General features: G+C 44.0%; 6 protein-coding genes across 6 annotated transcripts in view; 2 read left to right on the top strand and 4 right to left on the bottom strand.

Annotated features, from left to right (window-relative positions):
• The window catches only part of LOC126558508 (uncharacterized), a 246,009-nt gene extending 230,173 nt beyond the window's left edge, over positions 1-15,836 (bottom strand). Inside the window, exon 1 of the mRNA XM_050214532.1 lies at positions 15,832-15,836. The gene's annotated coding sequence lies outside the window, so the exon portion shown is untranslated. The remainder of the gene's footprint in view (positions 1-15,831) is intronic.
• Positions 1-19,293, bottom strand: part of LOC126556860 (metastasis-associated protein MTA1) — a 137,816-nt gene that overhangs the window by 101,066 nt on the left and 17,457 nt on the right. The window lies entirely within an intron of this gene.
• Positions 1,391-3,247, bottom strand: LOC126559178 (rRNA 2'-O-methyltransferase fibrillarin-like). The gene is made up of 2 exons (XM_050215296.1): positions 2,842-3,247; positions 1,391-1,631 (listed from the first exon to the last, which is right to left on the bottom strand). Exons 1-2 carry the CDS (start codon positions 3,245-3,247, stop codon positions 1,474-1,476), a joined length of 564 nt encoding a protein of 187 aa, XP_050071253.1. The 3' UTR covers positions 1,391-1,473.
• LOC126557775 (synaptic vesicle glycoprotein 2B-like) lies at positions 5,313-7,155 on the top strand. Its single transcript, XM_050213655.1, has 4 exons — positions 5,313-5,376; positions 5,446-5,770; positions 5,833-6,828; positions 6,945-7,155. The coding sequence occupies exons 1-4, from the start codon at positions 5,370-5,372 to the stop codon at positions 7,153-7,155; spliced, it is 1,539 nt and encodes a 512-aa protein (XP_050069612.1). The 5' UTR covers positions 5,313-5,369.
• On the top strand, positions 7,887-10,109 carry LOC126557257 (probable ATP-dependent RNA helicase DDX43). Its single transcript, XM_050212965.1, has 2 exons — positions 7,887-8,175; positions 8,263-10,109. Exons 1-2 carry the CDS (start codon positions 7,887-7,889, stop codon positions 10,107-10,109), a joined length of 2,136 nt encoding a protein of 711 aa, XP_050068922.1.
• On the bottom strand, positions 11,401-13,150 carry LOC126558126 (succinate--CoA ligase [GDP-forming] subunit beta, mitochondrial). The gene is made up of 4 exons (XM_050214080.1): positions 12,863-13,150; positions 12,652-12,787; positions 12,449-12,548; positions 11,401-12,364 (listed from the first exon to the last, which is right to left on the bottom strand). Exons 1-4 carry the CDS (start codon positions 12,923-12,925, stop codon positions 11,401-11,403), a joined length of 1,263 nt encoding a protein of 420 aa, XP_050070037.1. The 5' UTR covers positions 12,926-13,150.

The following is a 19,293-nucleotide window of genomic DNA, read 5'->3' as shown; positions in this document are numbered from 1 at the left end:
GTACAATTTTCCGCTTCGATTGTGTGTTAGTAGTAAAAGTATTTTCCCCCCATTTCACATTCCCCAACCCCTCCGCTACGTATGCCTTTTTGTCACAAAATGCCTATATACCACTCTTCTCCTCGCTGAGTCCGGTTTACACGGTACACGATGATAAAAGCTAAACCCATTATAAATCCTTGCCTCCGTCGCGGTCTGTGTTGCTTCCGCGTTACATCTTTTTCGTCAAGTTATAGCTTTAAAAATCCATATTTAACGGCACATATACGTACGTAATAATTAATCAGAGAGGAACGAATGGAAAACTCTGTATGTCTGTGGGCGTTGAAGGAATATCAACACGCGCCTACTATTTTGTGGAGGCCTCAGGGAGAACAAACAAAACAAAGTCACAAAAAGAAAAGAGGCGCTCGCCTACAACGCGATCCGATCGATTAGTACAATATTAAATTATATAAAAAAACAAATGGAATCAGTCTCGTCAAATGTACAAGATAAAGGATACTACGACACACGGATGATTCGAGAGGAGCGCGTCCGATAGGTTTTAAAAGCCAAGTAAATATACGTAGTGATAAACTGTACACAATCAGCTTTATCCTGATCGTCACATCGTCGCAGCATGCTAGGACACGACAACGATGGCGTACGCGCATATACTACACTTACTCTCTCTCTCTCTCTCTTTCTCCCTCCTTCGCTCTTTTACTGTGAGTGTCTCGTGTGCGCGTGTGTAGTTTATCATCTAATGTCCTTCTAATCAAATGCACATACACACACACACGCATCGTCTGTCTATCTGTTTTTTTCCTCTGTTTGCTCTATCGGACGCAAATAGAAATGCAATGGAACTCCCGCTTTGCTTTCCGCTACTACATCTCGCGTGACTGAGATCTCTCTTTTCTGTCCGTACACTCTGCTAAAAAACTCTGCGACCGAGGAGAAACGGGGATGGATTCTTTTCGTGCTTCTCTCTTTTTTCCTTTGTTGTCTCTGTCTCTCTTGCTCCATACAATTGGAATCTTCTTCGCATTTCACACTTGTAACGATTAAACGCTTGACACGGTTTTTGCTTACTGTTTGCTCGTACTTAAATAGTTTTCCCGTCTTGCTTGAGTGGGTAGTAGAAATCAAAACGTTTCACACTTGTTTTGCTGTAATAGAAGAAAATCTTGTACTTTATCTTTCATAATGCGTCGCGCCGGGGATTGATTGAATTTTGTTTTCTTATTTGCATATTATCGCGCGATTTGTTTCGCCGCTCTGTGTTTGACTGGTTTCCTTTTTTTTCTACTGCATCCCATACGTTGTGGATCTGTTTGTTTGCTTTTGTATATATGTTTACGAACTGCTGCAGCTTACTCCTTCTCTTGGCATCTTCTCTTTCCTTCTGCTAATGATCACTGTCGCTGCTGCCATCACCGCCAATAGTGGACATCATCATTGAAACATCGTTGGTTCCCGCGATGCACCTTAGAAGGCCATGGAAACACCGTCACGCCGTCGGTCGTCTTCCCGGTCCCGCCGGTCATCGTTAATGATGGTATTGATCATGTCCCGAGCACGATCAATGTTCAGCTGATCGCCCATGACCGACACATTATTGGCGCCATTCTCGTTGCGAGCCTTGTCTGTTGGAAGGTTTTGTTGGTAAGCGAGGGGAGAGAGAGTCGGGTTTGTAAAGAGTAGCAACACACACACACGCGCACGTACGCACATAGCCATTGTAACGTGTTTTTCTTCGCCGCAAACAATACGGAGCAAGAGTAGCAGTAGGAAGTTTCGTTGACGGATGCAATTAGGTTAGGACCGGGTACGTTATGATCTGAGGATAAGGTGGGCGAAGGGGGGGGGGGGGGGGGGGGGCTGGAGGAAAAGGTCCAGAAATGGGGAAACTAAAGAGTTGGCGGAATGGTTGGATGGGTGTGTATGTGTGTGCGCAACATCACATAAAATCGATAGAGCAAACGCCGCGCAGAGAATAACGCACCACACACGCACACCCATGCCGGAAAGAGGAGTTACACGGTCTTTCGTCTCTCTCTCACAAGCTCTCATTCTCTAGCTCTCTTGTTCCATTACCATGGTTCCCTCTTCCACTAGAGTAGGTGTGGGCGAGGGATGGGTGGGGCGAAAGATAGCGAAAAGAAGGGGGATATGCCTTCACGGGCTTCGCTACTATACACATTCAAACTCCTGCAGCCTGTATTACTTCTTTTTTAGTTTCAGCGCCGGTTTCAAGCGTTCAGCGTTCACACAAAATGAGGAAGTTCATATGACGACGTCACAGCTTGCCGTAACAGGATTTATCTGCATATAGCAACGTTTCCCACGCAGACTAGATGAGCCAAAACGGTATAGGTACAATGTACCAACTGATCGTTCCATTTACTGTATCGTTCTGTTTCCTTCGTTTCTTTTTTTGTTTGCTTTCTGTTACAACTACCGCGTCACAACACACACACTCTGTGTAAGGGATATGCGTTTTTCGACCATAGTTAAAAACCGCAATCATTTGCATTCCCGCTTTCCAAGCAGTACTCTAGACATTCGCATAACAAAACCGAAACAATGCCTTTCCCGGTACGGAAGGAAGACAGAGAACAGAAACGTGACGTAGGTACGGGGTTCGATTCGTTCCGTGTGCTGGGGTTTGTGGTACGCGCGCAGCATCCGGAGCGTGCGGATCCCGGGAAACCACAATCTGAACAGGATACGACAGCGAGCGTTGTACCATCCCAATGGTAGCATCTTGCTGCTTTGCCAGAGCTCTCACAATAACACATCATCCTTCTTTTCTCTACGTTACATCTTCTACTAAAGCAAACAATACACGCTTACCAATCTGCACCGACACACGGCAACGGTCCTGGATCTCACGGATCTTGTTACCGCCACGACCGATTATGAATTTAACCTTATCGGCTTCGACCTCAAACACCTCGGTCTTTGCCGTCGCCGGGTCAATCCTCGGCGGGCCACGGCTGCCACCACCACCACCGCCGCCGCCGCCGTTTCCACGGTAGCCGCCTCCACCGCCACCACCACGGTAACCACCGTCGTCATCGCGGCGGCCTCCGTAACCACCCGAACGGTAACCGCCACCACCACCACCGCCATTACGATCGTATCCGCCACGGTCGCTACGGTAGTCCCGGCGTTCCCGGTCATAGCTGTAGCTATCACCTCCACCACCGCCGCCACCATATCCGCGGTCCGAATCGTCACGTTCTCTCCAGTCTGGCATGTTTTAAATTGGGGGTTTGCTTTAAATTTCCGTACTGCTTGTTAGAAGAAGGAATGTTAAGAAAAGAGTAAGCAAAAGATTAATTATTGCACGCCGCAATACAATATTTCATTCTGCAAAATGATTAAATTTTTTTTTATTCATTTACGGTGACCTTACAACGCAATACGTAAAAGTAATCAACACGCTGGAAAAGTGTGCTTCTTTTGAAAAAGTGGAGAAATATTGCCGTGAAAAGGCTGTTAACACCGAAAACAAAATGGTGCCCAGGCGCGTGGACACAAAAAATAAGGGTGAGTGCGGTGTGTGTGTGTGTGCTTCTAGTACGCGCAGCGCTGGCAGCGCCGCTATGTGAATGTATGGGTAACAACCGAAGCTTCCTTTCCTATACCATACACGATATGCACACACACACACATACAAAGCCCGAATTTCTAATCCACACGGCATAGAGCATCGCAATAGCCGCTTTGCTGATATTAAATTATAAACTACAATCGCATCATGCAAATTCCTATCTTATCTTCTTTAGAAAGCTGTGACTATTGTTTTGAAAATGGTTTGCTCTCTATTAGCTAAGCATTTATAAAACAAAAAGTGTACCTGTACTGCCGCAGCTTAACTTCACACACAACCTATTCCACGGTTCTACGAAACGGAAATGGCGAAAAAAGAGATGTTCCATGGAGTTCCCGGATAATTGAACCGTACGGATCATGCGACAGGCGTTTTTCAACAGCGAGAGCGAATTTCGCCACCACGTCCAAGGTTCATACATTATAAACCTTGGTATATTTCAACATATTTTTTCGAATTCAATTACAGCGGTTAAAAATGGAATTAACGAATAATTTGCTATATCGTACGCTATGGTCAAATATCTTTTTGTTTTAGCCTTTATGGTGTACTTAACAACATTATTCTAATGTGAAATTTAAAAAAGAGATGAATAAACTATGCCCATTACGCCCATTTTATTAACGCAGAAATGGCTTATGAAGCCAGAAGTAAAATTAAACCAAGGAAGGTAAAAAGGGAAAAGGATTTTAAAAACATCAACAGGAATATTTATTTAAAATATACCGTAACATCTTCATTTTCCAACAAATCAATTGTCGATTAGTACTCGACCCATGCTAAGAAATAACATAGTAATTTCTTCGATGAAATGCCATTATTAACCCGAATCTTAAGATACCTTCTTGAACATTCGAATGTTTCTACAGCTTACCGGTGTGGTTGAGAAGAAGATTTAATCACACCAAATTGGTTTGTTTTTCTGCAGCATTCTTCCAGAATACGGTCTCTATCTCTATCCCTTTATTACGTATGGTTATAAGCGCAAAAGCTAGTATACCAAAAAAAAAGTTGTATTCCAAAAAGCACCCTCCGCCGAAATGGTAAGTACGTGGACGAGCTGGTGTCGGGCAGGATAAAACAACAGAAATGATCATCAGCATTCTAATGATTGCCGGGTCTGTGTCGTCATTTTAGATACATCCCAGAATCACACTGTTGCACACTACAAGCTACGATCCCGCGGAAGCCGCTATTGCTGTGGGGTCCAGTGGGGCCCCAGCAGATTATGGATCTTTGTTTAATTTGATACCCCCCCAGATCTGATAAAAGTCGCTCGACGGCAGTCTGGACACGGTCTTGTTGTTAGGTTAAACAGTAACAGTTTGTTTTACGAGCTCTCCCGCGAGTACTGACTGGGGAGGTTTGTTTCCCGGTGCAATCACCATCGTAGAAGATTTACGGCACGCCTTATCCAGCTAGTGGGCTCTTGATGGTGTGCTGATAGCCGGAGGAGAAAAGGAGCTGGTGGGTAAATTCTATCCCCACGGTCCGCGATGATATAAAGAGATGAAATCAGCAAAACCCGTGGAGATTCCGCTGAGCATCGACAGGAAGAAAGTGTGACAGAAAGATAGTTAGATACAAGCACGATCGGTTACGTTTTGAAGGATGACCATGGACGATACGATTGAAAAGCTGCCCGGTAAGCAAATGGACCGGTACAGTACGGGGAATGAGCATTCATGATTCGATACAATTCCTTCTTCCAGAACCCAAGGATGTCACATATCAACGTCCGGTAAAACTCGACGATGCTCTCTTGATGACCAGTAAGCTTTGCGATGCTACATTCATGTTGATCCACAACTGTACTAACCTCTTTTGCCGTTCGCTTACAGAATTTGGCATCTACAATCTGTGTCTGATATCGATTTCTGGAACTATCCTCGCGGCCGTGCTACTAGAAACGTTGGGCATCAGCTATGTGTTGCCGGTAGCAGAGTGCGACTTGCTGCTAACCACGAAAGAGAAGGGTGTCCTGAGTGCAATCTCGTTCGCCGGCATCATCAGCAGTTCCCATCTGTGGGGCTTCCTGGCCGATACGAGAGGTAGAAGAACGGTCATACTGCCGACATTGTTTCTTGCATTTGTATCTACCGTGCTGTCAAGCTTTACGACCAACTTTTGGTTAATTACGCTTACCCGGTTCTTCACTGGATTTTTGTAAGTATTGTAAGTTTGATATTCCTGCAATGTGCGACTCAATTCGCTTTTTCGAATTACAGCATTTCCGGCTCGTCAGCTACGATCTACGCATATCTAGGAGAATTTCATGCCAAATCAAACAGTTCCCGTGCCATTATGGGAGCTTCATTTGTGTTTGGCGTGGGATGCATTCTTCTGCCACTGATCGCGTGGTCCGTTATAAACCAGGAGTGGGAATTCACGATACCACTGCTCAACATCGTTTATCGGCCTTGGCGATTGTTTATGGTGGTTTGTGGATTGCCGAGTCTCGTGTGTGGCATAGCGTTGCTGTACTTCCCGGAAAGTCCCAAATTTCTGTTCTCCAGAGGTCACGAACAGGAAACTATCGAGATCGTGCACAAGATGTACCGCTGGAACACTGGTGGCAAAGGTGCGAGGCTGGAGCTTAGCTCTCTGCTCCAGGAAACTGAGGCACAGCAAACTAAAATCCGTCGTGAAGAAGTGGCCAACAGTAAGAGCGTTCTTCGGTTGCTGAAACAAATGTGGCAACAGACGGCACCGCTGTTTATGGGGACATACCGCAAGCGCACCACGATCATCTGTGTGCTGCAGTTTGGCATTTATCTAACATCGAACGGGATGTACATGTTCTTCCCTGACATTTTGAACCGTATTGCTGAGCTGGAGGATCAGGGAGTGGTCCGAACGACCGTTTGTCAAGCGGTCTATAGTACGCAGGTGGATCTCAGTGTGCTACAGTTGCCGGAAGTGAATGCAACGGTACTGCCGGAAGTGTGCCATCAAAAGCTGGACATTTCTGCCTACGAGCATTCGTTTGTGCTGGAAACTATATACGCGCTTGGATTTGCGGTGATCGGTCTTATTATCAATGCAGTGGGCAAGCTGCCCATCCTGGTGTTCATATTTGGCTTTTGTGGAATTTGTGGGATATTGATCGTGTTCATCGATTTACCGCTTCTGGCCATCTGGTTCTACGTGATACTGTTAACGTGCGGGTTTTGCATCAGCGTCGTAAATGCCTGCACGGTGGATTTGTTCCCGACCAACTTGCGGTAAGCACAATCGTGGCTTTTCTTACTTTTTCTGGCTACAAACAACTTTGATATATCATAACTTTTCAATTTCCTGTTGTCTGTGTGTGTGTGTGTGTGTGTGTGTGTTTGCGCAGTGCCATGGCTGTTTGCATCTCGCTAATGTTCGGAAGATTGGGAAGCGTGGTCGGCGCAAACATTGTTGGCGTATTGCTGGATTCACAGTGCGAGCTAACGTTCTGGATTTCCGGCGTTTCACTCATCGCTTGCGGAGTGTTGTCCTTCTTCATACCGAACATTTACAAGCGCAATGCGACGGAAGACAGATTCAGCATATCATCACGGTGAACGAGTTTTTCAAACCTTCTAGTCTTGCTAGCGTTAAGTTTTAAGCCTGATCCACTATAGAGACTGAAATATACCAATCATTTTGTAGACGAAAGCGAAAAGCATGTTTTTGTTGGGAGTGCCGATAAATGGGTAAAGAAACAGCAAAACCTATGATAACTTACAGAAGCTGAGTTGGTTCCAATCAAGCACCGTGATCATATATTTGGCTCAGGATCAACTGTGCACTACATCACCCAAGATTTAGAAGATAAAAAAAATAGTTTGCAAAATTACGATGACATCAGTATGTTTACTTCACAGTGTAGCAGTTTTGTGTTTTTTTGCAAACTGTCAAACCGCATGACGCTGAACTCTGCATTTCGACACTGTGTCAAAACCCATTGCGGTTGCCGCTTCATAAAAACTGCAATCTTGCAATACCGGAGTGTATGAAACGTTAGAAAACAGAGTTCCTATTTCCGTGACGCTGGTGAAAACGTTGTGTGATACAATTTGTAAGTTTTATATATTGGTACTGTATAATGATTGCCCACCGTCAATCGAAAAAAAAAAAAATTTCATTCGTGGTACATCCTTGTTTTGATCGAACAAACCGTCTGTATGTTGCATTTCCGAATTTTCGCAGGTTGATTTTCTTCAATTCTATTGCCAAGCATCCGGAATTTGTCCTAGAATAAAAAAAATCGTTTTCTCCGTGATTAACACACAAGGAAGCATAAACACAGTAAATGTGGAACGACAGCGAGTGTTGGGACGATGATAGTAGTTCCCAGATACCCTATGTACCGCAACCGAGCATGCCGGAATCGACCGCACCGTCGCATAGACCAAAGCGGTCAGAAAAGGATGCTGATAGTCGCGATAAATGGTCACGAGGTGAAGTTTCGAGGTCATACGGTGGAGGCGGAGATCGTGTCCGGATAGAGGTGCAGAGTCATATCATTCCAAAAATTATTGGAAAACGAGGTGCCACTGTTCAGGACTTACGGAACCGAACGAATACACGCATCGATATTGGTAAGAACCCGGTTGACGAAAAGGTGTTGTAATTTAATTGATAGGATTCAAACAACATATTGCTTGCTCGTGTGGCGTTTTTTGCAGATAACGATCGGTCCAATGGCGGTGGTACGGGTACGATAACGATATCCGGTGATCCAGCGAATGTTAGAGCGGCTGAAAGAGCCATACAGGATATAATAAATGGAGGCGGAAGGGAAAACTCGCGAAGTTTTGATCCGGCTGCTAGATCAGGGTTCAGGAGAGGCTCGCCGAATGAGCAGCGCAGTAGCTGTGATCATCGTAGCAACCGTTATGACAGTGCCACTGGAGGAGGTGGATGGTCCAAGACTAGCGATAGTAGTTCTTATAGGGGTATTGATGATAATAGTGGTGGTAGTCGAGGTCGTGATAGAGGGAACAACGATTTTTACAATTCCGGCCAACGCACGACTAGCGACCGCGGTAAAACTCATTACTCATACCGTTCCGATGCGTACGAAAGTGACGAAATCATCGATTGGGATTCTGTAAACAAAGCATCCGACGATGCTGCTAAGGAACGATGGGCCAAGTGTCCACCGCTTGTGAAAGCATTCTACAATGAGCGCAAAGAAGTGGCCGAAATGAGCCCTGCCGAAGTGGCCGCATTCCGTGAGGCTAACAAAAACATCGTCGTGGAACGCACCTTTAAGGAAAAGGGCGCCAAGAGTAAACCGATCCCAAATCCGGTGTGCGAGTTTCATCAAGCATTTGGAGATTTTCCCGAATTGATGGACGAACTGCGTAAACAGAACTTTATCAAACCGTCGCCGATTCAGGCTCAAGCTTGGCCGGTGCTGTTGCAAGGTGAAGATTTGATTGGCATCGCACAGACCGGTACGGGCAAAACGTTAGCCTTTCTGCTGCCCGCGTTTATTCACATCGAGGGACAGCCGGTTCCGCGCGGTAGCCGTGGTGGACCGAATGTGCTGGTGCTGGCACCGACACGGGAACTTGCGCTTCAGATCGAGAAGGAGGTGACGAAGTATCAGTTCCGTGGCATAAAGGCCGTCTGTCTGTATGGTGGTGGTGATCGAAAGGCACAGATCAATGTTGTCCGGGGTGGTGTGGAGATACTGATTGCCACACCGGGCCGTTTGAACGATCTCGTGCAGGAGGGTGTGGTGGATGTAACGAGCATCACGTACCTCGTGCTGGACGAAGCTGACCGTATGCTGGACATGGGTTTCGAACCGCAGATCCGCAAAGTACTGTTGGATGTGCGCCCGGATCGACAAACGGTAATGACTAGTGCCACGTGGCCGGATGGTGTGCGCCGGCTCGCACAAAGCTACATGAACAATCCAATTCAGGTGTACATCGGTACACTCGATCTGGCGGCCACTCACACCGTCACGCAGCTGATCGAGGTGATTGATGAGGAGGACAAGTTCCATCGCATCAATGAATTTGTGCGCGACATGCAGCCAACGGATAAGGTGATCATATTCTGTGGCAAAAAAACGCGTGCCGATGATCTGTCGTCCGAGTTCATTTTGTCCGGCATCCCGTGCCAATCGATTCACGGTAATCGGGAGCAGGCCGATCGCGAGCAAGCACTGGAAGACATTAAGAGTGGCGCAGTGTCCATACTCATTGCCACGGATGTGGCATCCCGCGGGCTTGATATCGAGGACATATCGCACGTGGTGAACTATGACTTTCCCCGTAACATTGAAGAGTACGTACATCGAGTAGGACGTACGGGACGTGCTGGGCGGAGCGGCATTTCACTTAGCTTTATGACACGATCCGATTGGGCGGTGGCGGCAGAATTGATCAAAATCTTGGAGGAAGCGAATCAGGAAGTGCCGTACGAGGTGCGGGACATGGCGACAAGGTTTGCGGCCCGTCAGGATCGTGGTGGTGGTGGTCGCGGCGGAAGGTTCAGAGGAAATCGTCGATGGTAGGAGGAACGTGTAGCAAAGGTTCGCTAAAACTGTTTCCCACCGGTAAGCATCTTATTAAGCCGGCAAGCGTATTGAAAAGCTAGTCGTAGTATTTGGATTCGAATCGTGTAACCCAAATTTGATTCTTAACGTACGTAGCAAGCACCAAGTGCGTTCGATACAAGACTGGCACACTCGCACAAACACACTGACAGACTAGAGCTAAAGTATTTTTGAAGTTACCATCTCAGCTTCCCGTTTTCAAATGGCGGGAAGCATTTTCTGAAGATGTATTTGAATATGTTGCTAATGGTTGTTGAGGCTAACGCTAAAGGATTTAACGAAGACTAGATGGGGGGCTTTTGGTACGCTCGTGGCCACGGGGAAGCGTATCCGTAGAAAACTAATTCGAATTATATATTCAAGTGCCTTTGGCGTCATGGTAGTGCAGGCGTAAAGGGCAATAGAAAGAATTTCTTGCTAAACAATGGAGACACTATTTTTTCCGTACATTTTTTGCATTTTGATTATCGTGTTGATGAACTCTCCCAGAACCTGAGTCAATGAAATAAAAAATCAACGCTTGAAATTTAATCCCATTCTGCTAATCGCTCGACAAACAAAAACGTACGCATTGGAAATAAAATTTCTAATGTTCAAATTTTCTAATTCTAAATAATTTTCTAATAATATTTTTTTCTTCAATTTTCTCTTTTTGATGGACAATACGGCATTGGACCGTCATAATCAATTGTAAATAAAAATTTCTCTTTTTGATGACTCTCGTGTTCTAGAGATCCACTGAACTGTTGACTGTTGAATCAGCTGTCGTACTGACTTCAACAGCTACAAATCGATTTTTCCCTCCAATCTCTATTCCACAATCCTATCCAAACTTGCTGTAGCCAAGATCGAACAACTGCTGCTCTTGAAGATTTTTTTAAGGCAGCCATGGCTGATTTCCTAGGTAACCACCGAAAGGTTGTCAAAAGCGAGTGTAAACATTTTTTTTGTAAAAAGCATCTTGCACGTAGAATTCAGATGATAATGTATCGAATGTTTAATCTGTTGCTGTTTAATGTAATTCACCGTCTGAAGATAATATATTTCCAACTTGCATCTTTTGTAAAAAATAATTTTATTTTAACTAAAAAATGCAACATTTGTGTTTGTTTCTCAAACACCACACACACACCCCCACACTATAAGCTGAACATTTCCGGCGACTTTCATCTCCTATAGTGTTGATGACTAACGACGAGGTTCATTCGGAAGACTCATGGCTTGTTTCAATCGTATTAAACTAAACCGTTCAAATCGATTGAACCGCTTTCTTTGCTGCCTCGTCAAGATCATGCGCAGATTGAATCTCAAGCCCAGACTGTTCCAGGATCTTCTTTGCGGCCTGCACATTCGTTCCCTCCAGCCGTACGATCAATGGCACTTGTAGGTTCATCGTTTTGGTCGCGTTTACGATACCATTGGCAATCGTGGCACAGTTCACGATGCCTCCGAACACATTCACCAAGATCGCTTTCACGTTCGTGTCCGAGGTAAGGATTTGGAATGCTTTTAGCACCTGGTCCTCCTTCACGTTGCCACCGACGTCCAGAAAGTTGGCCGGACTGCCACCATTTAACTTGATGATGTCCATGGTAGCCATCGCTAGACCGGCCCCATTAACGAGACATCCGATATTGCCCTCCATCGCGATGTAGTTGAGGTTGTACTTCGAGGCTTCGATCTCTTTCGGATCGGTGTCCTCGTGTACTTCCATCGCAAAAATGTCCTTCTGGCGGAACTGAGCGTTATCGTCAAAGTTGAGCTTTGCATCGACCGAAATCACCCGTCCATCGTCCGTCTCGGCGAGTGGATTGATTTCAATCTGTACCGCGTCCACCTTGGTAAATAAACCGTACAGTTTTGTGATTTCGTCAGCAGCTTTTTCCACCAGCGGACCCTTAAATTCCAAAAACCGGGCCACATCGATGGCCTGCTGCCGGGAGATTCCGCTTGTGATGTTGATCGGGATTGTTTTTATACGATCGGGTGTTTCCTCCGCTACCGCCTCAATATCCATCCCGCCATCCGGTGAAGCGATCAGTACCGGGCCGTTGTGTTCACGATCCATCACGATCGATAGGTAAGTTTCGCGCACAATATTGATACTATCGGCCACCATCACCTTTTTCACGAGAATTCCATCTTTGGGTGTTTGCTTCGTTATAAGCTTATGGCCAACCATTTTCTCTACCAGCGGGATTACAGCTGCGCGACTGTCACGACGAAATAAAATTGGGAATGGAAAATGTTAGTCTTATTTTCTTCTTCTTTTGCTGAAAGAAAAGCAATGTACTTACTCCTTGGTGATGTGTACGCCACCTTTGAAACCATTATCGAAGTGACCTTTGCCGCGGCCGCCTGCTAAGATCTGTGCCTTCACGACGTACTCGTTTACATCTTTGTAATCAATCAAAAATCGACACAAATCGCGTCAGTTTCATTTCGTTATCTAGAATTGCCGGCACACCCGACAACCACTTGCAATAGTGTGTATACGTACCGAAATCTTTCAACACATCAGCATCCTTTTTGCCCTCCAGTATGCGAAAGTTTTGTATCGCAACTCCACTCTCCTCCAACAGCTTCTTGCTTTGGTACTCCAACAGGTTCAGGTTGCGTTTGGGCACCCGGAAACACTAGTATAGGAGGAAAAGACGCAAAACACATGGTAAGAGCAATGTTACATTGTGTAGGATAATTTGTTTGCTTACCGTTTGCGTAGCAGGTTTTGCTAGATATGTGCAAAATTTCGACAGCGAAGCTAGTGTGGCCATGTTGTTTGTACAGAAAACCGTGTGCTCGTTTTGGTCCTGCTTATCGCGCTGTGTCGAGACGAACTGCCAACGATCAGGGCCACTAGGACGGTCGCGTAGCGGGTTTGAGAGCAAACGACGGTTGTATACTGTGCGATAATCAAAAGAACAGATTAGATTGGAGCACCACACTTTGGATGCAGTAGTGTTGTGGGTGATGAATTGGTGCGATAGATCCACTCTCTGGTCCCATGTACGTTGGTATGCAAATTGAATGATGATAACCGTTTCAACCACCGGCAGAGGCAGGCGAATAATGCTAGCTTATGGAGTTGACCGTTCATTACAAATAAATGCTGTCCAATTAAGAACTATTGGAATTGTTGCACGTAATAGAATCATTTACATGCTGTGCTCACGGTCCTCCTAGTTGTACTATTACGACATCAAAACATTAGCCGGTACAATCATAAGCACATGCGTTTGCGAGCGCCGTTCACATCGGGTGTAAATGTTTCCTGCTTTAAAATGAATTTGCTCCCTTGCGAACGGTCAATTTTTTGTAAACTGTCTAGAAAACCTCCAATACCTTTGCTTGCACTACTTTCTAGTAAATATTTTTTTAAAACACAGTGATTTAGCAAAGTTAAACTGTCCTCCGCTGTGCACAAACAAATGCTAAACGATTTATTTTTGGAGTTGGAATTCGTCGGGACTGAATGTACAAGCGGTTGGTCCACAACACTTCGTGCAATGCAAAAGGTGTGTAGAGATGCGTTGTTTTGTTTTGGTGAATATTTATTCGATATGCTATGGCGTGGAAAGAACAAAGACCTGGGAATTGAGTGAATAAAAAAGATGATTCTCTTCTGTAAATTTGTGTTTGTAGTATGCTGTTTATGGGTTAAAAAACAAAAGTGAGAACATCTGTCCTTGTTTGTAACAATCTAGCTACATTCAAATGTCAAAAGTGACGACTAGAGAACCGGTCGGCTTACAGTGGTGGAAATAAAAGTGTGTACATTTAGTGTTTTGTGGGTAAAATGGATGTTGAAATTCACGATCATATGACTCTGGATAGCCGAAGTATGAAACAGAGAAAGTTAGCCTCTGAATATGGAAGCTCGGACAATTCTCTGAATACACATAGGAGGATATAGTCCTTCTCCCCAAAGAAGAAGAAGATGAAGAAATTCAAGATTGATTGCAAACGAAAGAGTCAATTATGAAACATACTATTCTTTATCTCTACAAGTTTAGCTGGTTTTAACCTGCTATTGGCAATTGCCAACATAACATGCAAGTTGAAGATGGATACAAAACTCTCAGAAAGGGTTTGTGTCCGGGAGATGGGTTTATCCCGTACTCTTTCCAGTCTCGTACTAGAAAGCACCATTCGACACCCGATGGTATGAAGGTGGTCCGGGTCATCTTCTATACGCGGACCGGGGTACAACGCTGTGGGTTTGAATTGTACTTTCAGCCTCTGAGACATGGATTACGTTCAAAGGATTCTTATAGTTGTTGCTTTGAGGGATTTCTGAAAATGCTTTGAAGGATTTTTGACACCGTGGGCGTTGAAGAGGCTTGCCACTAACACGCATAGACTGGCTCCAGTAAGAACTGCCGCACGAGTGGAAACTAAGTAACGCAACAGGATGGATGATGCTTACTCTCGAGCCATCATAGTTCTGGATGCTTGGAGGCTTGTGCCCCTCGCTATCACAAACCGTACCAGATCCCGTCGCATTTCTTGAGAATCGATTTCAAGGCTGCCTATAATACATAGCACCAGGGTGCGGTATAGACTGTTATGCAGCCACAAGAATTCTTTGAGCAGCTGGTACGAATGTTGGAGCCCAGAATACCAATGGAAGCTCAAAAGTGGGTGTAGTGGGCGTTGACCGGCGGCCTCTTTGAACGTTCTCATTCAACGGAGACTATCCTATTCAACGAACTGGAGCCCCGAAGATCTAAAAAGTGTGACGCGCCTACAAGATTGAAAGCCAAAGTCTTTAGAATTGGAATGACGCTTTCGTCGTGGGCGATGAGTTTTGTTGACTTAGTACGTTCGTAACGACGAATATCAACCTAAGCAGTGAAATTTGGAGGCGCATTTTCATTGGAAGTCAAGTGCTTCACAAACTCTGTCGGTGCTCTAAGGACATTCGTATTGAGTAATGCTGACAGAGGTACAAATATCCTGACGGTGGCCAATGCCGGAAGGATACGATGGTTGGGGCACGAGATGTAAATAGAGCAATCCGTTTGGTTTGGAAGCACGAAGCTGAGCACAGGTACAAAGCTCGTTTGCTGAATCACGTGGAGTCGAACTTGCCGGACAACGGATTCAGCCTCGGATGGAATAATGCAGTAGTAGAGTTTGTTTGAAATGGCGGTTTGACGACCAGGGCAATTGTTTTGCTCAATAGAGCAGGATAAGCAGAAGAAGAGAAGAACAACGATTTAGAAGTCGTTACAGTGGCTAGTTCTATTAGGTGAAAAGTAAGGAGTTAAAAAAAGAATGGACCGGAACTGGTTCAAATAGCAAAAGAAACGGATTTTTTAAATTACTAAACTGGCATTTTGATGGTCACAAAACCTATCAAAGTGATACTTCTTCTTCTTCTTGGCTTAACGACCTGCTAGGTCACGACGGCCATCCATCCAATGGCTTACTAGACTCTCCGATACCACGTAGTTGGATTGTCAGTTCTCACTACGGGGGGACGGTCCGGATGGGATTTGAACCCCGGTCGTTCCGTTTAAAGACCGGCGCCGCTGTCGCCTGGAGCACCGGGCCGCCCCAAACTGAAACTTATTTTCGGTAATGTAAACGGGAATGATATCTGAAAAAAAAACCATTCATCATTCAAATCGGAATTAAAAAAAAAAAAGAAAACGAACGGAATCAAAGAATCGGAGCGGATCGAAAGCATAGGCATCCTTTTTGCTAGCTTCGAACCAGAACGGCCAACACTAGTACAATTATCTCACTCTTGTGCAGCGAATTAGACGGGTCAAGCTCCGGTGACGTCGGAACAACCAGCTGGATAGACAAGGGCATGGTAGCGCCTCAAATTGCGACTGGCTTTGATGAATCCACCAGAAATGCAAAGGTATTGGATTGACAGAGGCCGGCCCTTACGAATAAGATTTAATCAACGATTTGGAAATTGAAATTTCTTCCTATCTTCAAATTTGACTAAAAGGCTTTACTAAAGACGAACCTGTTTGAACGTTTATTTCAAGCAATCGAAGACTTTTCATCACTTTGCACCACGTGGTGAAGTATTGAAACAATCGCCCCCTATTCATAGAGGCTTTGAGTCGCTAAGGCTACATATAATCTAGGACATTTAGCATTTACCAGCATTTGCTACAATGAGGACATACGTGTCATGGATGGTTTACTGCGTATGTTTTAAACAAATTTTACTATTCAAATACAATTTCAAGGTATCTTGCACTGTGTTAAATAACTGCAGCTGACGAATAAAATTACTCATCATTGCTTCAACAATGTGTATGCCGATCCGAGAGCGTTATTTCCATCAGCCAGTGGTATGGCGGTGTTGCTCGGGCACAACGTCGCTGTCCCACCATTATCGATTATGGACTGAAATTGCTGATAAGATATGAAGACATTTGTTTTTCTCCCCCCCTTCTTTTGGTGGTTGCTGTATTGTGTTGCACACTCTGGGTTGCTTTGTTCTGGGGACTCTGTCGGGTAAGTTACCGTGTGGCCGGTAAGCACCGCATCACTAGTGGGTGACTAAGCAGCGGGTTATCAGGCGGTCGAACACAAACATACACACAGACCCTCCACAACTCTGTTGATGGTTCAAATCAAATTTTGAACGTGATGAAGTGTTGCAAATCTTATCAATAACGAAGTAGTAGTATTCCTGCTTTGCGCACCTTGTTGAAGTGAAAGATTAATTTTCACACTCCACAAGTGAGAGCAAGCAAACAAACTAATGAGCTGATAAAAAAGATAGAAGAAAAAAATCGAAAACTATGACTCCTTCTCTCCTGCCGAAAAGCAAATAATTAGTAATCGTGAGTACGGACAACACACAATGGATGAGCCATTTTTAGATGACCTGGATTTTTACAGTTATTATGGTTAAACTGTATTATGAACCTTTGCGAAGGCTAAACGAAAAAAAAAAAAAGAAATCCTCAAATAGAACGAACGAACGGTGTAGTTTTGGGGGATATTGAAACGAAACGTGCAGTACGTGCTTTTTTCTCAAAGCTTGTCCAAATCTACAGCTGCAAATGAATGGAAGCAACGAATAACACACTAATAGCACTTTTGTTTGTTTTGTGTACTCAAATGTTTATGCTTCTTTTTCGCATTTTCAATTTATTTTTCACTATATTCATGAAGGTGTTTGTATGTGTGTAGGTTTTTTGTTTTTGTTTTCACATCTCGGGTTTAGTTCTCACTTACGGATCGAAGGGTAATAATTAGATCAATAATAATATTAAAAATAGTAATAGCAGTAGTAGTAAATTACACAGTTGTTGTTACACACTATTTCCAGCAGCAAACGCCTTCAATCCTCATCGTCGTTATAGTAGTTTGCCGGAGCCCTTTTTTTAAACATTTCTTACCCAAAACTCTTAACAAATAAGACTAGCATTTGGTTGTTTTCTTCTTCCTCCTCTTCTTCATCTTATTCTTTTCTACGCGTGTAGTTATTATGCATCGGAACTTTAAGACTAATTATTTTCCCAACTTCTGGGAGGCAGAAGGTTGTTCGCAAAAACACAAAAACAAATCGATTTGAAAATTACCTTTTGTTTTTTGCTTTTTGCAACATTTCCGCATGATGTGCACGCGCGCACACACTTTCTTTTTTTGCCCTTGCATACAAACACAAAAACACACACACACACACGCATAGACAATCTGTATCTATCTATCTATCAATCTATCTATCGGTCGCAATGCTGCTAATGTATTCCCTTTTTTGCTTTTTTTTTTTATTACAAACCTGCTCATGTAACTACCGATTATTGTTTGTGCACAATCGGACTCATTCCACAAGAGCACTTCTCGAAACAAACAGTTTATCTTATCGTGTGGCCGTGTGTATTTTGTTTTCCCCGTCGCATGAAACAAGTGGAAAGATAGGCGGTAACAAAAGAAAAAGTCAAACAAAGCAAAACTGCCCACATCATCCTCAGCAACATTCGTTTGGAGTGAAACGAAAAATAGTTAAAAAAAAATCGACCAAAGGGAGGCTCACACATCCTGATCCTGACACAAGATCACACAGGATCTTCTAGAACTCGTTATCCTTTTGCTGCTCGATCGGTTGCGTGGGAAATTTGAAATTGTTTTTTGTTTTTTTTTTGTTAAATCTACTTTAAGGTACGCGCAATTTATATTACAAAGTTTCATTTAACTATAGTGCGTGCGTGCGTGCGTGCGTGCATGCGCTGTTTGTTGACATAAAATTGCTCTACTCTACTCTACTGCTTCATAATACACTACCTATATTGTCGGTTTTCTTTTGGGGCCTGTCAATTAACGATGCCAACATTTTTATCCTGTTATGCGTTGTGTTGTGTGCTGATGATGATTGACTTTTGCAACCTTTATACTGTGTACTTTTGTTGCTCTTTGTTAAATGCATCTGACACGGGGGAGTTGCTCTCTCTCTCTCTCTCTCTCTCTACTTTTATCATTCTTTGCTTGTTAGGTGTTTAGTTTTACCTCATGTTTCACGTACACACGAGAGAGGACGTCATTTTTGTTGTTGTTGACGTATTGGCTGTTTGTGTTACTATCCCTATCATCAACTCGCCCTAGCGCCCTTTTGAAATAAAAGTGTCCTGTGCATCGTATAGCAGAAGTTCTCCGTGATATGGCTTGTTTTTCGCAACATTTTGCACAACTAAATTCCCTTTTTTTATAAACTCATTTAAACGAACTTACGTTCACTTCTCTCCATAAGCTTTGAAAGCAATGTAGTGCGACGAATGGCGCATACAACGATATGAGCGTTCGATATAAAATTGTAAAGAAAATAGGGGCTAAGAAAGATTGTATTTTTTTTAATCATATAGCTGTGGTATTGAAATCCAATTAAAGTCAATTGCAAAACTGCACAGCTATGAAAAAAAAAAACTAAAAAGGGAGGCGGTTTTCATCCAGCTTAATAAAAAAATGTATATAACGGAGGGAGAATGTAACTTAAATTAACGATAGATTTGGGAAGATACTATTTACAAAACACTAAAGGAATTCCCAAATAGCAGCAAAACGGCTTTTTCCTTGGTGTAAATTGGCGCAGTATAAATGGGGATACGAGTGGAAGAAAGGAAGGGTAAAGAGAGTGGTAGGAAAGGGAATCCGTCCCATTCCTGCTTTT

Source organism: Anopheles maculipalpis, chromosome 2RL (assembly GCF_943734695.1).
Source record: "Anopheles maculipalpis chromosome 2RL, idAnoMacuDA_375_x, whole genome shotgun sequence".
Lineage (NCBI taxonomy): Eukaryota > Metazoa > Arthropoda > Insecta > Diptera > Culicidae > Anopheles > Anopheles maculipalpis.
The sequence above is the reverse complement of the archived record's forward strand: the minus strand, read 5'-3'. Positions and strand labels throughout refer to the sequence as shown.

What these genes read in the sequence shown, in the direction of transcription:
- LOC126559178 (XM_050215296.1), bottom strand. Translation starts at nt 3,247, where the DNA reads ATGCCAGACTGGAGAGAACGTGACGATTCGGACCGCGGATATGGTGGC. An exon ending in CCGTGTGTCGGTGCAGATTG is followed by an intron (nt 1,632 to 2,841) that starts GTAAGCGTGTAT and finishes ACCTTCCAACAG; the next exon opens with ACAAGGCTCGCAACGAGAAT.
- LOC126557775 (XM_050213655.1), top strand. An exon ending in CGGTTCTTCACTGGATTTTT is followed by an intron (nt 5,771 to 5,832) that starts GTAAGTATTGTA and finishes TTCGAATTACAG; the next exon opens with CATTTCCGGCTCGTCAGCTA. An exon ending in TTGTTCCCGACCAACTTGCG is followed by an intron (nt 6,829 to 6,944) that starts GTAAGCACAATC and finishes GTGTTTGCGCAG; the next exon opens with TGCCATGGCTGTTTGCATCT.
- LOC126557257 (XM_050212965.1), top strand. Translation starts at nt 7,887, where the DNA reads ATGTGGAACGACAGCGAGTGTTGGGACGATGATAGTAGTTCCCAGATA. An exon ending in GAATACACGCATCGATATTG is followed by an intron (nt 8,176 to 8,262) that starts GTAAGAACCCGG and finishes CGTTTTTTGCAG; the next exon opens with ATAACGATCGGTCCAATGGC.
- LOC126558126 (XM_050214080.1), bottom strand. Translation starts at nt 12,925, where the DNA reads ATGGCCACACTAGCTTCGCTGTCGAAATTTTGCACATATCTAGCAAAA. An exon ending in TGATGTGTTGAAAGATTTCG is followed by an intron (nt 12,549 to 12,651) that starts GTACGTATACAC and finishes TTGATTACAAAG; the next exon opens with ATGTAAACGAGTACGTCGTG. An exon ending in GGCGTACACATCACCAAGGA is followed by an intron (nt 12,365 to 12,448) that starts GTAAGTACATTG and finishes TCGTCGTGACAG; the next exon opens with TCGCGCAGCTGTAATCCCGC.